We start from the raw sequence: 16,312 nt of genomic DNA, 5'->3' as shown, positions 1-16,312 counted from the left end.
GTCTTGTGGGCTCCCAGCATCCCCCAGACCAAACAGGGAGACCCGCCCACACCAAGGCCCAATATGGAGCCAAGATACCTGATCAGGGCTCAGGAAAGGAACAGAGTCCTGCATACAAAGCCTCTCTCCCACAGGCATCGGAGCGCAGGGCCCCTGCCGTCTCCTTTATCATCTGCTCTGCACTGGTCTATGTTCTAGGTCTTTGCTCTTTCACCTTGACTCTCTGCTCCTGGCACAGTTCCTCTGAAATTCCACCTGGACTTGGCCAATGTAAAGGAAAAGGGATTTTGCCTTCACACAGCCCCAGGGGGCCAAAGTCCCAATGAAGTTAGAGGCTGTCGTGTTGCCAGAGACCAAAGGGGCCAACGGGAATGAAATGCTCACACATAAATGACAATCCAGGACATCTCAAAGGGTGCATCTCTTCCCTATAAACACAACAAACAGCCTCACGGTGGTCTGTCCCCTCTCTGCTGACCAGCTTCAGAGCTCTAGCCGTTGGCCTGAACACTGGGAGGAAACTGGGAAAAGGGTAAGAAGCAGGGCCCCCTAAGGTGGAACTGGGGATCCTGGCTCTGGATGCTCAGAGCCGCCCAGGGCTGTGCCACTCCGCGGAACCTCTCTGGAACCACGCCCCACCCCGTGTCTCCCAGGGAAGTATGGAATTTTTCCTATCGGGGTCTCTGACCTAGAGATCCAGAGGATCCACCAGATGGCAGTGCGACTCCTGCCCGGAGGGCACAGAGCCGGCAGTGTGCGAGAGTGGCCACCAGGGGGCCACACAGGGACAACCGGCTTCACATCCCTACTGGTTGCCTAGCAACTGTGATGCAATGGGCTCCCAGTTTGCACCCTCTTCAAGGCCTCCCAGGTTATTTCTGGCAGAACAGACTGTTGCACAAGGAGTGGCCTCAGGAATCCCCAAACTGCTACTCTTAAACCGTGAGAATCTAAAATGGTCCAGAGACCCCAAATCCAGCGCCACCCTGGCGTCTAGGGGATTGGACTACTGTCCCTGCTCGGAATGCCAGGGATCAAGGAAAGAAAACATTTTCCATTTCCTTCTATAGCCCCACAGCCACTGGGGACACTCTGATTTCTCTAATGGCTAGAGCAAAGTGACCTCCTCCCTCACACCTCCCCCACGCTCTCCCTTCCAAGCAGGGGCTAAATTAGCAGTATGTGACCTTGAACCAGACCCTGAGCCTCCCGCTCCCCAGCTGTACTTGCGACGACTCAAGGGGGTCATGATAACATCCAGCTCTGACCTTCTGTGGTCTTGATTCTCTCCCTTTCCCCCAAGAATACTGTCCTTGCCTCAAACCTCTCCCTGGTTTTGATGACCCTGAAAACAGAATTCTTCCAATTCCAGTTGGATAAGCATGACCGGGCAGACCACGGTGGAACCAAGAAAGTGAGGCAGACACAAGACAAGGAGTGTGGTTATAATGAGCTCAAAGTCTGTGCCGGTCTGGTCTCTGAACGGGCCTGGGTGAGCCAAGGTCAGTGCCCGGGGCAGAGTCAGCGGGCCACCCTGGCCTTGGTGTAAGGGGCTCCAGGCACATCTCTAGGTTGGGAGGAGCCCGCTGGCCCTGGGGCTGGGCTTTGCCTGGGGCCCAGGTATGGATCACTAAGGTGTCACAGTCTCTGAGGGGCCCGACGGCGAAGGGTCACACAGGCATGTGCAGCTCGTTGTACTCATCCTGGCCGTCCTCGTCAAAGTTAGGCTCGGCATCTTCCGAGTCCAGCTGCAGAAAGGAGAAGGTCGGCAGGGGCAGGGAGGCGGCACTCACCCTCCTGTTACCCCAGCAACTCTTCCGGGGGGCAGCCTAGACCTTCTCAGGCCTCGCTGTCTGCAGGCTGTCTGCAGGGACTGGGAGGGACTGCCCCCCAAAACACTCCCCTCCAGCAAAAACCTTCAGGTCACTGCCCCAGGGACACTCCTGATGATGATAAGAATGACAACAAGTACCTCTTCCCAGCCATCGGGAGCAGTCCTACGCTATACTATACCCCAAGCCCTCCCGCTCTGTGCCTTACCCAGACAGGTCTCAATCCTCACCACATGTCTCTAAGGTAGAATCCATGACCCGCCCATTTACACAGCTGGAATGGAAACTTCAGGAGGTCGGACAACTTGCCTCCCGTCTCACAACCAGCAGAGGGCACAGGGGGGATTGGAACCCAGGCCTCCCTGAGTCCAGGGTCCTGAGCAGCATCCCTTACCGCCTGAAGCTCCCTGTCCTGGAAGAGCCGGGGCAGAAGACAACGCCTCAGAGGCACTGTGAGCAGCAGCAGGAAGGGGAAGGCGAGGGAGGCGGCCGTGGACTTGACCACCCACAGCAGGGCGATGCAGCTCAGCTGGATGCAGGTGAACAGGTGCATTCGCCACGTCTTCACCTGGGGAGCAGGCCTCTGGTCTCACGGAAGAGCGCCCAGCCGGCTCCCACCCACAGTTCCCCGGGTCCCCAAACCTCCATTGTCACGCTGTCCCTCTCCAGCCCCGGCATCCTTGCACCCCCTCCCCAACGCCCCAGCTCCCCACCTCCATGCTGCCCGGCCCTACCTTGGTCACATAGGGCTGCTCGGGATGGTGTTTCGCCGGCATGAGGATGAGCAAAAGACGCTGGGACAGCTGGATACCCGACAGCGACGTGACCCCCATGTACAGGAAAATCCCAAAGAGCACGGCCAGCGGGATCCGGCGCAGCACAGCCCCCATGACGATGGACAGGCCTGGAGGAGGTGACACAGACTTCCTGACCCCTCGGACAGCCCCCATGAGGATTGACGGGCCTGGTGGAGGGGGACCGGCTGGGCCTCGTCGCTACGCCCGAGAGAAGACAGAGCCGGATGGAGAACCTGGAAAGTGCTCAGGGTAAAATGGCTCAGAATGCTACAAGGCAGGTTGGGGTGAGAGCGGGTACAGCTGGAGACCCAGAAGGGACCTGAGGCCAGCCAGGGAGAGAGAGCCGACTGACGGGCACCGGGTCCAAGGCAGCAGGTCTGCGGAGCGGGGACTGGGGCCTTGCGAGGTGGGTGCTCTCACCCACGAGGCTGGCGATGAGCACTCCGGTGACCCGCTGCTCCCGCACCTCCTGGATCTGGGGCTTGTCCCCGGGCGCGATGGCAGTGCGCATCACCGTCAGGGCATTCACGTGAGTGACCGAGCGGACAGTGGCGGCCGTGAGCCAGGGCAGCCCGAACAGCCCGCAGAGCCCACCCAGGGAGCCGATCAGCAGCAAGTCCAGGTGGAAGCCGGAGCCCTTAAGCAGCCTCCGGGCCTTCTGGCTGACGATGAGCCTGCAGGACAGGAAGCGGGGCTGGGTGGTGGGGAGGGCAGGCCGGCCGCAGGGCCAGGCATGCGCAGCAGGTCCCGCGTTGTAGCGGTGGGGGGGGGGGGGAGACCGGCATGGCCTGAAGGGCCCTCCCCAGGATCTGCCAGCTTCCTCTTCCAAGTTCCCAAAGTGGTGTTCTCATATCGAAGCAAATTGGAGCTAAAACCTCATACTGTGGATATTTAAAATGCCACAAAAGCCAGACGCCAGATCTCACCACACTGTGGTTTAACCCAAATGAGACACATGTGAGCATCACTGGGTGAGAGAGAACAGTGCCAGACTGTTTTGAGGACTGCCAGCGGCCACCCTGCACATGGTAGTGGGGACAGATGGCTCTCCTGTCACAACCCCAGAGGGAAACTGTGCCCGAGGCCATGTGCCCCACCCTTGCCACCAATCCTATTGCCTTCCACTCCTCCCCGGCCTCCCCCACAGAGTCACCCAGCCCTCTCACGCAGTGATCTGTGTCTCCATGAAGATCAGGATGAGGACAAGCAGGGCAGGGACAGCAGCTGCCACCATCATCCAGGGTGGGAAAGGACGGGCACTGCCCAAGGGTGGGATGAACCACGTGCGCTTATGGGGGGACGTCACTGAGAGCCCAGTGGGCACCGTCAGCTTCTGCACAGTGGGAAGGAAGATGGGGTTCAGGGACACGGCCTCCCCATGTTAAGAACCCCATGTAGCAGCTGCTCCCACCAAGCTCTGTGTTCACAGTACCAAGCCTCCAGGAAACCTGGATGTGAACAGGTTTGGGGGAAATTAGTTTTCCATCTCCCAGAGTCCCTCCAAGGATTTGGTAGCAGACAGAGAATGACATCCTTTCTCCCTGAGCCCCAAGTACAACTGTCCTTTGGCCCCCCAGCCCCATACCCGTGCCAGGAATCTAGGCTAAGGCTCACACATAGCCTCAGACTCCGACTGACCTCATCCGCTGAACCACTCAGCTGTCCCCAGCCCACCCACCCCAGCATGATCCCAGCAGGTCAGCCCTCCACTAAAAAGGCTGAATTCTGCCTGTGATCGTGACCACTATGGCAATGGGGACGTGTTGTGTCCTCCCTCCCAAGACTCTGGGGTGAGAAGCCCCCATTGGAGGGAGGCAGGCCCTGCTCACCTGTGTGTAGGTGTCTGTAATCGAGTAATCCACTAGGACCATCACCAGAATGGAAATGGGGATGCCAAAATCCCCAATGATGCGGCGAGCCTTGGGAGTGGCCAGTGGGGGAAAGGAGCAAAAGGCGGAAGTAAGGGTCAGGAGACAAACATGGGGACTTATTACTCCCCATTCTCTCATGTCTGGAATCAGAAATCCCCTGACCTGTCCTTCTAAATCCCACAGGTGCCACCCAGATCAAGACGGCATTCCTGGCCTGATTAAACTTCGCTGAAGCTTCTGACCGGGAAGGGACCGCACAGATGTGGTTTAGGTTCATGGGTTGACCGGGAGAAGGGGAAAGCGCCCCTCTGGAGCACGAAGACTGGCTGTGATGACAGGAACTCCCAGGGGAACCCATGGAGACCCCCCCCCGCCTCTTCTCAGCCACGCACCTTGCCTCCCAGGAAGCGGCTGTTCCTGAACTTTCGAAGGAAGAAGGCAATGAGAAAGGTTCCAAGCATGAGGATGAGCGACAGCAGAGCCGTGTTGGGCTGGTTCCTAGGGCCAGGCAGCCCCTCGGTGGGGGGCACAGCACTCCCATTCAGCTCTAGCCCAGCTTCCAATGCCCCCTCAGGGGGGTAGAATGGCAGCAGTGGGTGCTCCGTGAACACCTGCGTGGGTTACAAGGTTGCCCTAGCACTCCCCTGAGCAGGTGACCACAATTTTATCAACTTAATTTCATACCACTGTGAGGGGGAGCGCTGACCCCTCCCACACCTGACCAGGCAACAGGGTCACAGGACATCGAGCTGCATCACACACACACACACACACACGTACACATACTCCTCTACAAAAGGAGCCCCACAGCACTGAGAGTGCCCCCCACAAGCACATACTGGCTGAATCCTGCTGGGGTTCTAATCTGTACCTTCTGGCTCCAACTCCTTGCCTGGCAGCTCTGACCTAGCTCAGGGTGTCCAGCCCCCCCGCAATGCCCACACCCAAAAGGAGCCCTCCTCCCTGTCCCCTCTGCTCCCAGTGCTCCATGCCTCCCCACTCCCGTGCACCACTCCCCAGGGTGCTACCCAGCCCCCACCCATGTCCACCCCGAAGACCTCTCTGGACCTCCACCTTATAGAGCTTGTGGAAGGTCTCATAGATGAAAATAAGCGAGATGAGGAAGGCGAAGATCTCCTGGGTGAAAGGTGAGATATAGCGGACCAGGAAGCTGCCTTCAGCGGCCACCAGGGCAAGGACAAAGACCACCAGCCAGAGGCCAACCCACACCCGGCCGGTGAGGTACTCCAGGTCCTGAGCTCGGCAGAACTGGAGGCCAGGAGGGAGGTGCGGTTAACCACCGTGGTCTGCCCTGGACATCAGGCCCCATGGGATGGGCTGGAGTGGGGGCGGGCAGGGTGAACTCTAAAGGGGGAGGAGGAGAGAGACTGCAGGGACCCCATCATCTGGGCCGAGAGATGGGATATGAGATCCCTGGGGAGGGGCGGGGAGGGCTGTCACCTTGAAGAAAGCTTCTTCGAAGACCAGCAACGGCCCTGAGAAGCCAACTACAAGCAGCGGCTGGGCCCCCAGCAGAGAGAAGAGGACGCCGAGCACCGCGGTGGACACAATCAGCTCCGACACACCCATCAGCCCCTCGGTCTTCTCCCCTGGTGCAGGCAAGGGTCAGTGGGAGGGCCCTGGCCTGGCTCCTTCTACCAAGCCCCTCCTCTTCATCTAGCCTACCCTGACCTGGGGACCCAACTACGATAGAGTAGCCCCGTAGGGCAATAGGTCCCACTCCCCAGCCCCACCCTCCCACCTTCTCCCCCCCACCCCCACCTCCAGTCACAGGCTCCCCAACCCCTTGCACCCTTCCTGCCCCCTCTCACTGTATAGTCCCCCCTGCAAAAGTGATGCCTGAGACCCCCTGACCACAGACCTTGCAGGTGACACTGGGTCCCCTGACCTGGCCTCCCCTGCCCCTCACCTAGCAGCCCCCCAAAGGTGATGGCAGGGCTAAGGGCGGCGAAGTAGATGAAGAGCACAGCTGCCACGCACTGGGAGTGCAGGGCGTCTCGCAGGTCACTGGGGTAGTGTGGGTACCGACGTTTCACATCTCGCACAAGCCCCCCAAACACCGAGCCAGTCCGCAGCAAGGGGTCATCTTCAGGGGTTGCCTCGGAGCCCCCCAGCTCCACTGACAGCTCTGGGGGGTGCAAGGAGCTGTTGGAGCACAGACCACCCCCTCCTGCTGGGGGGCTCTGGGCTCAATCCTTCCCATTAGGGACTGGAAGCTGGCATACAGGAGTTAGGGCTCATGACCTTAGGAGCTACAGTGGGCGGGAGGGCAGGGTACGGGCCCCAAAGGGTCTGACCTTTCCCAGGGGCCACATAGCTTCCCTGGGTGGTCATCTCCACTTTGGTCTGTTCACGCTCCCGCCGCTTCCTCAGCAGCTCCCGCTGGAAGGCAGCCACGGAGCGCAGCAGGTCACGGCCCTCCACCTCGGATGGAGGGATCACGATGCTGCCATCCAGGAACTCACTGATGGCGCTCAGGAGGTCCTGCCGGTCGTCCGCCTGGTAGGCAGCCTCGTGAAACAGCTGGGGCAGGAGAGGCAAGGACTAAGCGGCCAGAGAGCCCCTGGGAGGGCTTCAAGGAGGAGGTGTTGGGCCATCACTGACCCAGAGGCAAGGTGGGTGTCTGGCCACATATACAGGCTCAGTCCAACTGTCAAAATATTGACTCACGTGGTGCCTGGGTGGCTCAGTGGGTTAAAGCCTCTGCCTTTGGCTCAGGTCATGATCTCAGGGTCCTGGGATTGAGCCCTACATTGGGCTCTCTGCTCAGCGCGGAGCCTGCTTCCCCCTCTCTCTGCCTGTCTCTCTACCTACTTGTGATCTCTCTGTCAAATAAATAAATCTTTTTAAAAAAATAAAAAATAAAATAAAATATTGATTCATGTCCTCACTTGCCCGCAATTGGCCACAGCCCTGAAACTCTGAGTGCCTTCTATTCCCCTAGGAGCTTCCAGACTTTTCCACAATGCAACAACTAAATGGGCAACACCAGGCATAGTAGGGGCCCCCAGAATCATTTTGTCCAGAGAGCTCCCACCCGCTCCGGGTTGGTCAGTTAGCGTTTCCAACATCGCCCCTGGCTAAAGGACCTTCCTGTCCCAGCTGAGAGAAGCCACAGCAAAAATCAACATATCCAGCCCTCCCTTTCCAGTCTTAGGTCACATCCAAAATTTGGGGATCTGGGCTTTTTTCTCCCCCTTCAACCACCTCCCCTTCTCACAGCCCCAACCCAGGCTCCCTTTTCTGCCTTTGGCCAACAGCTCCCTCCCTCACCACTCCGGAGTGCTGCCTCTACCCAGAAAGGCCTCCAGGGCCAGGAATGTAGGCAGTGAGCGAAGGGGAAGAGGAGGACCCCGGGGGAACAGGCCTAGAGCACCCAGCCCAGAGTCTGCAGGACCCACCTTGTCAGACATGAGGGTGGCAATGGAGCGCCCAAGCTCGTGATAGTCAGTGCTGGTGTGGCTGGGACCCAGCATCACAAAGAGGAAGCGAACAGGCACAGGGACCTCGAGCACAGACTCCAAGAGCACGGCCTCATTCAGGCGCACAAAAGCTGCTGCCGGCTGCTCCAGGAAAGGCACACACCCTGGGGGGAAAGTAAGGCACAGGGCACTGAGCAAAGAGGAGCCGTCCAGGCTGGACCCAGAGAAAAACATCTGGGGCCACCCTGTACAGTTGAGCAGGTGGTGTGCTGCACAAATAAAGCCCAATCTAAAGAAACCCTATTCGTGTATACATTTGTAAATTGATTATAATTTACGAGTAGAGGAAAAGTTAACAACCTCCGAGAAGGAGTCCTTCTCTTTAATTCTCACAAAAGTGCTCTGTGGACTACCGGCAGTCTAAGATAGCAGAAAACCGAACAGGAAGCAGAGAACTGAGAAAGAGCGAGCTAGGGGCGAGACAGGCTATGAGGAAAGGCAGGGATGCACTGAGGGCCTGAACAGGGTTGGAAGGAGCCTGCTGGCCGGAGCTGAGGACAAGCAGAGCGCAGGGGAAGCCCACACACCCAGGACCCCCTTCCTCCTCACCCACAAGCACAACAGTAGCCTCAGCATCTTCGGGGATCTTCTCCAGCAGCTTCAGGCTTTTTCCCCGGTGACCTTCTCCCCCAGGCATGTGGAGAGGCTTCTGAGGACGCAGAACTGGAATAGGGCTGGGACCCTGACCGGAGGCCGTGGCAGGCCTTCCCATCCCTTGCTCCAGCCCTGGACTCTGCCCTCCGACCCCCAGAGGGGGGCCTCTTTTCTCCCTCCCCAGCCAGGAAAGGGATTGTCTGTGATGCACCCCACACCGGGAGGAGACTGCTCAGGCTGTCGACTCCCACCCCAAGCTGCCCGCCCCCACCTCTACCTTGTCTTGTTGAAATGGGTCCCCTGGGTCTGCCATATCACCCCATTTAACCTCCTGGTTCTTTAGGGCAGGGGCCCTCATGCTTGTCTCCTACAGATCCCCCCACATTCCCCACAGGGTACCAGGCATCCAACCTCCCCGACCCACTCACGGAAGCCAGCGGCGGCCTCCAGAGAAACCAGAAGCCCCCACAGTCCCCCAGCCCAGGTCCGAGCAAGGCGACTGACCTCCTTGGCATCAGGGTCATGAGGCCAGAGTGGGGCTGGCTCCCCCACATCATCGGCCATGGTGGGCACTGCACCATCAGGGCCGTGGCTGGGGGTGGGGTGATGATTCCCTAGGACTGAGTTCACGCTGGAGCTGGATGGGTTTCGGGGAAAGAAGCCAGTGTCCTTGTCATCATTGGGATGGCTGTGAAGAGGGCAGAGGGGCAAGGCCGGTTAGGAAGAGAGGCAGAGAAATGGGAGGGTCAGGGCCTCCACCCCTTCTGCCTCCATGGAAGGAAGAACTTTCTAATGGCTTGTCCTGTCCCAGAGTGAATGAGTAATAAGCTCCCCATCACTGGGGTTATTCAAGCAGAGGCTAGAAAACCGCACAGGAGAGTCCATGATCCTGGAAGAGCACAGGCACAAGAATGTGCCCACCGAGGCCCCCCACACTGGCACCTGTGTTTCAGTAGGAGGGTACGCAGGACGCTGGCCCTGTCCTCCGGACGGATCTGGTCAGACACGATCATGGTCTCCACCACGAGATGGGCAATCCCCGGCAGAGTGGTCTGTTCCAGGTCCAGGAGGGCAGCTCCTGGGGGCACAGTTTGGGGAGGGTCCCATCAGAGAGAAAAAGCCATCCCTGTCGCCTTGCTCCCCAAGGCCAGGCAGACATGCCGGGTGACCCAGCCCTCAGTGCACACGGCAGGTACTCAGTGACACCTGGCACCAAAGAGCCAGACACAGGGATGTGCAGAGGGAACCTGGAGCGAACCAGGGAGAGGAGTCGCTGGTTAGCGTTGGGCGCAGAGACGGGAGCCTACAGCGGCACAGCCTGGCCCCTCCAGCTCACAGCTACGCAGGTGGTCGCACTCCACATCTCCAAGGTGGCAGCCAGACCTCGCCTGGACACAGGCCCCTGGGGAGCAGCATCCCCAAGCTGGACAGCCTGCTGCTAGCCGAACTCCACGGCCAGCGAAGAGGGCACACAGCCCAGGGCCAGGCCTGCAGGGTCCCTACCATGGGCGATGGTCCTCCGGAGTTCCAGAAGGCTGCGGAAGGAGAGCGAGGCCACGTGGGGCTTCCCCCAGCGCTCTGTCTCTTCTTCCACATCCTCCTCAAACTTGATCCAACGCGCCGTCTCCCGCCAGTGGGGCTCCTGGCTGCGGTCCAGCGTCAGTTCGTTCAGCTCCACGAACACCTGAGGCAGGAGCCCAGGGTGAGGGTCTGCGGCCCACGGTGGGGGGGGGGGGGGGGGGAAGGGGGGGAAGGAGGGAAAGGGAGGCCCAGCCCTCGGGCCCCTGTACCTCATGAGGCCTCCGATCCAGCTTCTTCTTCTTCTTCTTCCTGCGCAGGATTGGGGCCAAGCCCCCCGGGCTGCCCCTCCCGGTCTGCGTCCGAGAGGGCTTCTTCACCAGGTGCCGCCGCACACCAGGGTTGTCCTCCAGCCGGTGACCTACAGGCCAGGCAGGCTTGGTGGTCCTGGGGGTCCAGCTCAGGGCCTCACGGTCAGAGCCAGCCCTCCAGCCCCCTCCCCTGGCCAGCCAGGGGCCATGGCCACACAACCGCATAAGCCAGCACAGACATGTCACAGACAAAGACATGCAGGCCCAGAGAAGGGGAAGGACTATTTCATAGGAACACAGGGGACCACCGGCTAAGCCACTGTCAGAAGGCAAATCCCAACTCGGTCCAAGCCCCGGCTGCCCAACCTCCCCCATGGCCACTGCCTCTCATTCCAGAGCACCATGACCCACATGAAGTCACCAGGCCCCCAGACCTTTCCCTATGCCCTCTCTTGGCACCCAGATCTCCCCCACAGGTACACATCTGGCTGACTCAAGCTGAGCCCTTGCCCTTCCTCCGTGCTTGCCCCTTCCAGGCCAGCAGCCACAGAGAGCCCAGTGGCCCGCTTACTCACAGGCTGGTTCCCCGGCCATGGGGCTCAGCTGGCCCTGGGGGGATTCACACAGATCACCATCCTCAAGGTCCAGCACCAACATTTCTAAGTCCTCTGAGGCCAGCGAGTCTCGCGGGCTGGGGGCCGGGGCCATCCAAGGGCCCTGGCCCTCCGTGTCCCCAGGCCCAGGGCTCAGTGCCCTCTTGGGCTCTGTGGCCTCCTCCAGCAGGCTCATCGTTCTCCCGGTGGCTGAGCCCTTGGCCACTGCTCCCCCCCCTAAGCCCTGGCTCTCCTAAAAGATGGGAGCCTGGATCAGTGGTCTTTGTTCAACCCAAGCCTCCAGACTCCCCACGGCCCTGGGCTGGCTCCCTGCTGCTTCCAGCCCCTACCCTGAGTCTGTAAACACGCCCTCCCCTGCCTCCCCCCCCCCCCCTGCTGCCATCGGATTGTTCCTGTCCCTGTCCTCAGGCCCTGGCAACTTTCCATGACGTACTGAGCTCAGAGCCCTCCCCAGCAACCCCCGCCCACACACTGTGCTTCCAAGAGGGAGGGAGGTGGGGTCAGTGATGCCCCCGGCCTGGGCACAGAGCCCCGTGAGTGATGACAGGTGGCACAGAAACCAGGGCACTGATAAGATGGAAGGAATGTGCCACAATCACGGCCAGGCCCCGCCGAGGGTGGTGCGACAAGTCAGGGGACCCCGCTGTAGGAAGAAGCGGGACCTAGAAGAGTGGCTCACCCTCAAGGGGCCTGGCGTGAAGACGACAAAAAGAGTTTGCCCTGAGAAGAGGAGCCCTGCGGGGAGGGGGACATAATGTCTCCAAATGTCACGTGGAAGGGGGGGTTGCCTTATTCAGGGGGTGACTCAGAGGACAAAATCAGGACAGAAGGGCAGAGGTGTCACGAAGGGAAATCTCAGCTCTGGCAACCAGAGAGGTGGCTTGGTGAGGTAGTGAGCTCCCCGTCCCTAGCCACATTCCAGCAGACAGGGATACTGCAGAGGGGACTCAGCACCGGGTTGGGGAGAACACAGAGCTTCTCCTAGGTTCCCCACCTGTGGAGCGCCCATGGGGGTGGGCCAGGGGGGCTGCCACAGTGTGTCACTCACTCTTCATGTCATCCAGGTCCGCGGAGCCCAGCATCTGGGCCTCTGCCTCGTCAGTGGGCACCTGCTGCTCCGGGCCACCTGGGGTGCCCAGGGCACTGCCTGGGCACAGCCGCTCCCGCAGGTCATAGCTGGCCGACGGGCTCCATGGCCGGCTCTTCTCCCCAGCGACTCGAGAGACCCGGGCCCGGGGGCTTGAGGAGCTGAGGAGGCACCATGGCAGCCTTGGACTTGACAGGGAACCACGGTGGAGATGGGCCAGGTTAGGAGGTTCCTTTGTCCTCCCCCAGCTTGGGGTGGGGCCTGGAATAGCCCCCTGGGCGCTAGACACAGACTCCTTCTGGACAGAGAAGGAAGCTGACCTCTACCTCCCTGTCCCCATCTCACCGCCCCCCCCCCACCTCCTGTCTGTCTTCCACTTTTTATTCCTGTCCTCCTCTCTAATGACACCTTGTCTCTTCTCCTTGTCAATCCTATGGACAGAGACAGGATGCATCCCTCCCCCCTTCTCTGTTCCCTCTCCTCTCCTCCCCTCTTCTTCTCCAGGGTCAGAGCTGCGGACAGTTGCCAGAGTCAGAAGGGAGCCTGGGACATGCTCTGGGCTGGGCTGGAGGCCAGTACCTGACTGACTGCTGGGGGCTCTTGTCAGAGCAAGGGCCCACCGAGGGCAGGGGCTTGGTGAAGGCAGCCCTCCCAGAGAGCCCAGGACTGTCATCCTCATCACTTCCAATGGAGAACTGTGGACAAAGCAGCGTGCCCTGGGTTCCTGCACCGGAGCTCAGCCCCCAACCGCCCCCCCCCCCCTCTGCCTCCCCAGGCAGCTCCGGCCCCCTCTGCGGCATCCTCTTCTCCCCCCCTGCACCCCTCCCTGAGGACTCAGCCCTCCTTCAGGAACAGACCCCTACCTTCGCTTTCTGTGGGGACCCTGAGGGCGGGGGTTCCACAGGTTCTGCCTCAGATTCCCCTTCCTCTTCCTCTTCCTCTTCCTCTTCCTCCTCCTCCGCTCCAGCCCCCCCCTCCTCCTGGATGGGAGGGGTCCCCTCCGAGGGGGGAGCCGAAGTTTTCTCCTTCTTCCTCTTCCTCCTGCTCTGCCGGGCAGAGGTGGGGGGCAGTCGCCGCAGCTTGTGGGGTGGAGGCAGGCGCGCCGAGAGCGGGTGGTGGGTGTGGTGGGATGTGTGCCGGTGAACTGGGGGTGCAGGAGAGCCGGTTGGGGGTCCCCACGGCAGAAGCGGGCCCCCTCACCACCCTAGGGGCACACACCTTATTCTAGCTCAGGGCCTCAAACAAGGGCACCCTAGAACTTCCTCGAGAGCCAGCTCCCCCCAACACCTGTGTCCTTGTCCTGCCATTGGTAAGGCCTGGTAGAGTGGGGGAACGGGAGTCAAGGAGAGGGCAGGCTGTGAAAGTGGGGCTGGGGGACATGGTTAGACACGATAGAGCAAGGGGGGTAGGCAGAGTCAGAAGAGCGGAGGGAGGTGAGGAGGCAGAGAGAAGAGAGCAGGGCTGGAGGTACAGCAGAGCCTTGGTGAAGATGAAGGTCACCGAGGGAGGCCTTGGGCCCATCTCCCTACGTCTCCCTCTGCGTCTGGGGCCCGGCTCCCCTGGAGGGTGGACAGGCGATGGGTGAGTGAGGCAGGATGACTTAACATGGCATGGTGGCCCAGCACAGCGTCCCGCACAGCGTCCAGCACAAGATGGCACTGGGTGACCAAGCCAGTGGTGAACACGGTGATGGTGGCAATGAAGGTGATGGTGGTGAGGGCGGCCACACTAGGGGGCCCCGGGCTACCCACACTCAAAGTCCCGCTCGCTGTAGCTGCGGCTGGGCTTCTCAGGGTCCCAGGCCGGGGGCTTGCTGATGAGGTCCCCAAACCTGCTCACAGCCAAGGTCTTGCCCAAGTCATCGTCCTCCTCCTCCAGGTCTGGACTCAGAGGGGGCTCCTCCAAGGGCACACGGACCTGCAGGCTCAGACAGCCTCTTCTAAGAAGGACCCTTGACCCAAGAACGCCCCACATCCACCCCAACTCCAAACCCTGGCTGGGGGTGGAGAAGACCAGCGGCCTCCATCTTCAAAAATCCCCTCTCCCTGCGCCCCAGCCTTGGGTCAGCCTCCCAGGACCCTAGGGCTTGGGGGAAGAGGGAGCAAGAGAACTGAAAAAATACCAAAAGGCCCTCCCTTTCCCCATCCCCTCTAGCCCAGCTCCATCCCCGGATGTGGGGGTCCCAAGGTCGGCCAGAGGACTCCCCTCTCCTCCCTGGGGTCCCTCCTTCCTCTTCTCCCACCTCCGCGCGCGCGGCAGTCACCTGGGGTAGGGGGGAGGCGCCCCCGGGCGGCGGGATCACTCCGTTGGCCATGGCCGGGGAGGCAGCTCGGGAGCCTCTCGCTCACTGAGGGACCCGCGACCGGGTAGAGAAGAAGGGGGCGCTGCGGGGGCCTAGTGGGGAGCCCTGGGGGAGGAGGGCGGGGTCAGGAGCCTCGCGCCGCCGCCCTCTCCCCCTCGCCAAGCCCGATCATCCGACCGCCCAGGCGAGGCCCCGCCACGCCCGCGACACCCGGGGGCCCCGGCCCTGGCCCGCCGCGCCCCGCCGCGCCCCGCCCTGCGGTACCTCGGGGCTCCGGAGCGTGCGGGGCCTGCGCCGGCCGCCGCGCCCCATCTCCCTCGCGCGCGCGCTCGGGGGCCTGGCGCCGCGCAGGGCCGCACGGCCGGGGGGTCGCCCAGGGCGGCGGCAAGCCGGGCCAGCCCGGCGGACGCAGGCGCCGGAGCCCGCAGCCCGGGGCTCCACCTCCTCGCGCTCGGCTCCGCAGCTCCGCCGCCGCCGCCGCCGCCAGGCCGCACAATGGGAGCGGGCGGGCCGTGACTCACCCCGCCCCGGCCGGCCCGGCCCCCACGAGCGGGCCCCCGCAGGACCCCCACCCCTGCCCACCAGCCCCTTCCCCGGGGCGCCCCACGCAGGGCCGGGGTCGGGTGCACGGCCCCACATTCCCACAATCCCCAGGTCGCTCTCCCACTTTGCTTTTAGTCTCCCCTCCCAACCCTCAGGAGTCCTGGAGGCGACCCCTACCCCACACAAGCCCCTCCAACCTTGGGAACGGAGCTAACAGACACCGGAAAGCACCCACCACCTGCCCCTTTGGTCCCAATATGGGCTCAGATGCCTGGTTTCTGCCACCGGCCACCACCCAACATTTGACCTTGGCACATTACCTCCCCTCCGGGTTTCCCCTCCGTGGCCCAAGGAACCTGGAGTAGGAGTGTTCCAGGGTTCCATCCGGCTCTAAGATTCTGTAGCTCAGTTTCCACGTCTCCTCTCCCCTCCTCCACTCCCTGGGATCACATCTCCTTTTCCAAGGGCAAAGGTCTCTGGAAGGACTTGCTGGATCCCAATTTGATCTTCTGGTGTCTGGCTGAAAATTGGGCACCTAGCACAAGGCTACATCCATTGCAGCCCCCAATCTGTGTGCTGAAGCCAGGTCCCTGAATCCTTGGGAAGACGGGAGAGGATGTGGGGGTAGAACTGTGGAGGGAGCTAATGGGCAGAAGAAGGTAAGCCAGCCAGCTCCAGAGAGGGAAACCCACACCTGCAGAGAGGGGTGTGGGGGACAGACAGGGTGCTGGACATGATGGACCCCTCTGCGTGGGAAGGAGGTTTAGCCCTGTGACCTTTGACGTGTAATAGACCCTCTCCCACCCCTGCCCTCATCTGAGTCTCAGCTCAGCCCAAAAGATTTCTACATTCAAAGCCACATACGAGGAGAGGGGAGAGCAGGCGGCGGGTCTGTGAACACTCACTGCCTTGGCTGGACCCTCCCCACATTCATCTCAGCCTTCCCCCAACAGACACGCAGAGAGACTTACCACCCCACCACAGTCACAGCTGGGAAGCAGGCTGTGTGTGTATGTACAGGTGACTGTCAGAGCCACAGCCATCTAACTGCCCCCCCAGCCTCTTCCATCAGAAGAAATGTGCTTGGCCTCCTCCCCACCAGGCGTTGAGAGAACGAGATGAGAGAAGATGCTGGTGAGAGTCAGCTGTGTAAGTGGAGGTGTGAACTGTGCTCCAGAACTCAGGGGGGCGAGACCCACCTGGGATGGCTGGAATTGGGTCCCCACCAAATGTATATGCTGAAGTTCTGATCCCATGACCTTATATGGAAATAGCACCATTCAGGGGGGCCGTTCAGGGGAGGTCGTCCTGGGGTAGGATGGGCTCCTTTTCCAATATGG

At 61.1% G+C, this 16,312-nt stretch overlaps 1 protein-coding gene across 6 annotated transcripts; it reads right to left on the bottom strand.

Moving 5' to 3' along the window:
• Positions 1-1,399: 1,399 nt before the first annotated feature.
• Positions 1,400-14,480, bottom strand: LOC111141685 (solute carrier family 4 member 3). 6 transcript variants are annotated; one of them, XM_022494451.1, is made up of 22 exons: positions 14,391-14,480; positions 13,879-14,044; positions 12,991-13,271; positions 12,707-12,822; positions 12,089-12,315; positions 10,388-10,536; positions 10,101-10,281; positions 9,540-9,675; positions 9,102-9,285; positions 8,553-8,652; positions 7,923-8,107; positions 6,819-7,044; positions 6,431-6,649; positions 5,962-6,110; positions 5,575-5,769; positions 4,893-5,111; positions 4,459-4,548; positions 3,796-3,962; positions 3,050-3,303; positions 2,567-2,736; positions 2,227-2,400; positions 1,400-1,748 (listed from the first exon to the last, which is right to left on the bottom strand). In XM_022494451.1, exons 1-22 carry the CDS (start codon positions 14,439-14,441, stop codon positions 1,671-1,673), a joined length of 3,717 nt encoding a protein of 1,238 aa, XP_022350159.1. In that variant the 5' UTR covers positions 14,442-14,480; the 3' UTR covers positions 1,400-1,670. The 6 variants fall into 6 exon arrangements, with proteins under 6 accessions (XP_022350159.1, XP_022350168.1, XP_022350193.1 ...); XM_022494460.1 differs by having other exon boundaries at positions 12,089-12,288; XM_022494442.1 differs by having other exon boundaries at positions 1,430-1,748; positions 12,089-12,408; positions 12,716-12,822.
• Positions 14,481-16,312: the final 1,832 nt, after the last annotated feature.

Source organism: Enhydra lutris, unplaced genomic scaffold, assembly GCF_002288905.1.
Source record: "Enhydra lutris kenyoni isolate GAN:26980312 unplaced genomic scaffold, ASM228890v2 scaffoldscaffold1, whole genome shotgun sequence".
NCBI lineage: Eukaryota > Metazoa > Chordata > Mammalia > Carnivora > Mustelidae > Enhydra > Enhydra lutris.
Note: the sequence above shows the minus strand (reverse complement) of the source record. Positions and strands in the feature narration are given on the sequence as shown.

Bases quoted from the DNA above. Each gene is read 5' to 3' on its own strand.
- LOC111141685 (XM_022494442.1), bottom strand. From the start codon at position 14,441: ATGGCCAACGGAGTGATCCCGCCGCCCGGGGGCGCCTCCCCCCTACCC. The intron at 12,823-12,990 runs GTAGGGGTCTGT...CTTTGTCCACAG, and splicing joins GGTCCCCACAGAAAGCGAAG to TTCTCCATTGGAAGTGATGA. The intron at 9,676-10,100 runs GTAGGGACCCTG...CTGTGCCCCCAG, and splicing joins CCGGAGGACCATCGCCCATG to GAGCTGCCCTCCTGGACCTG.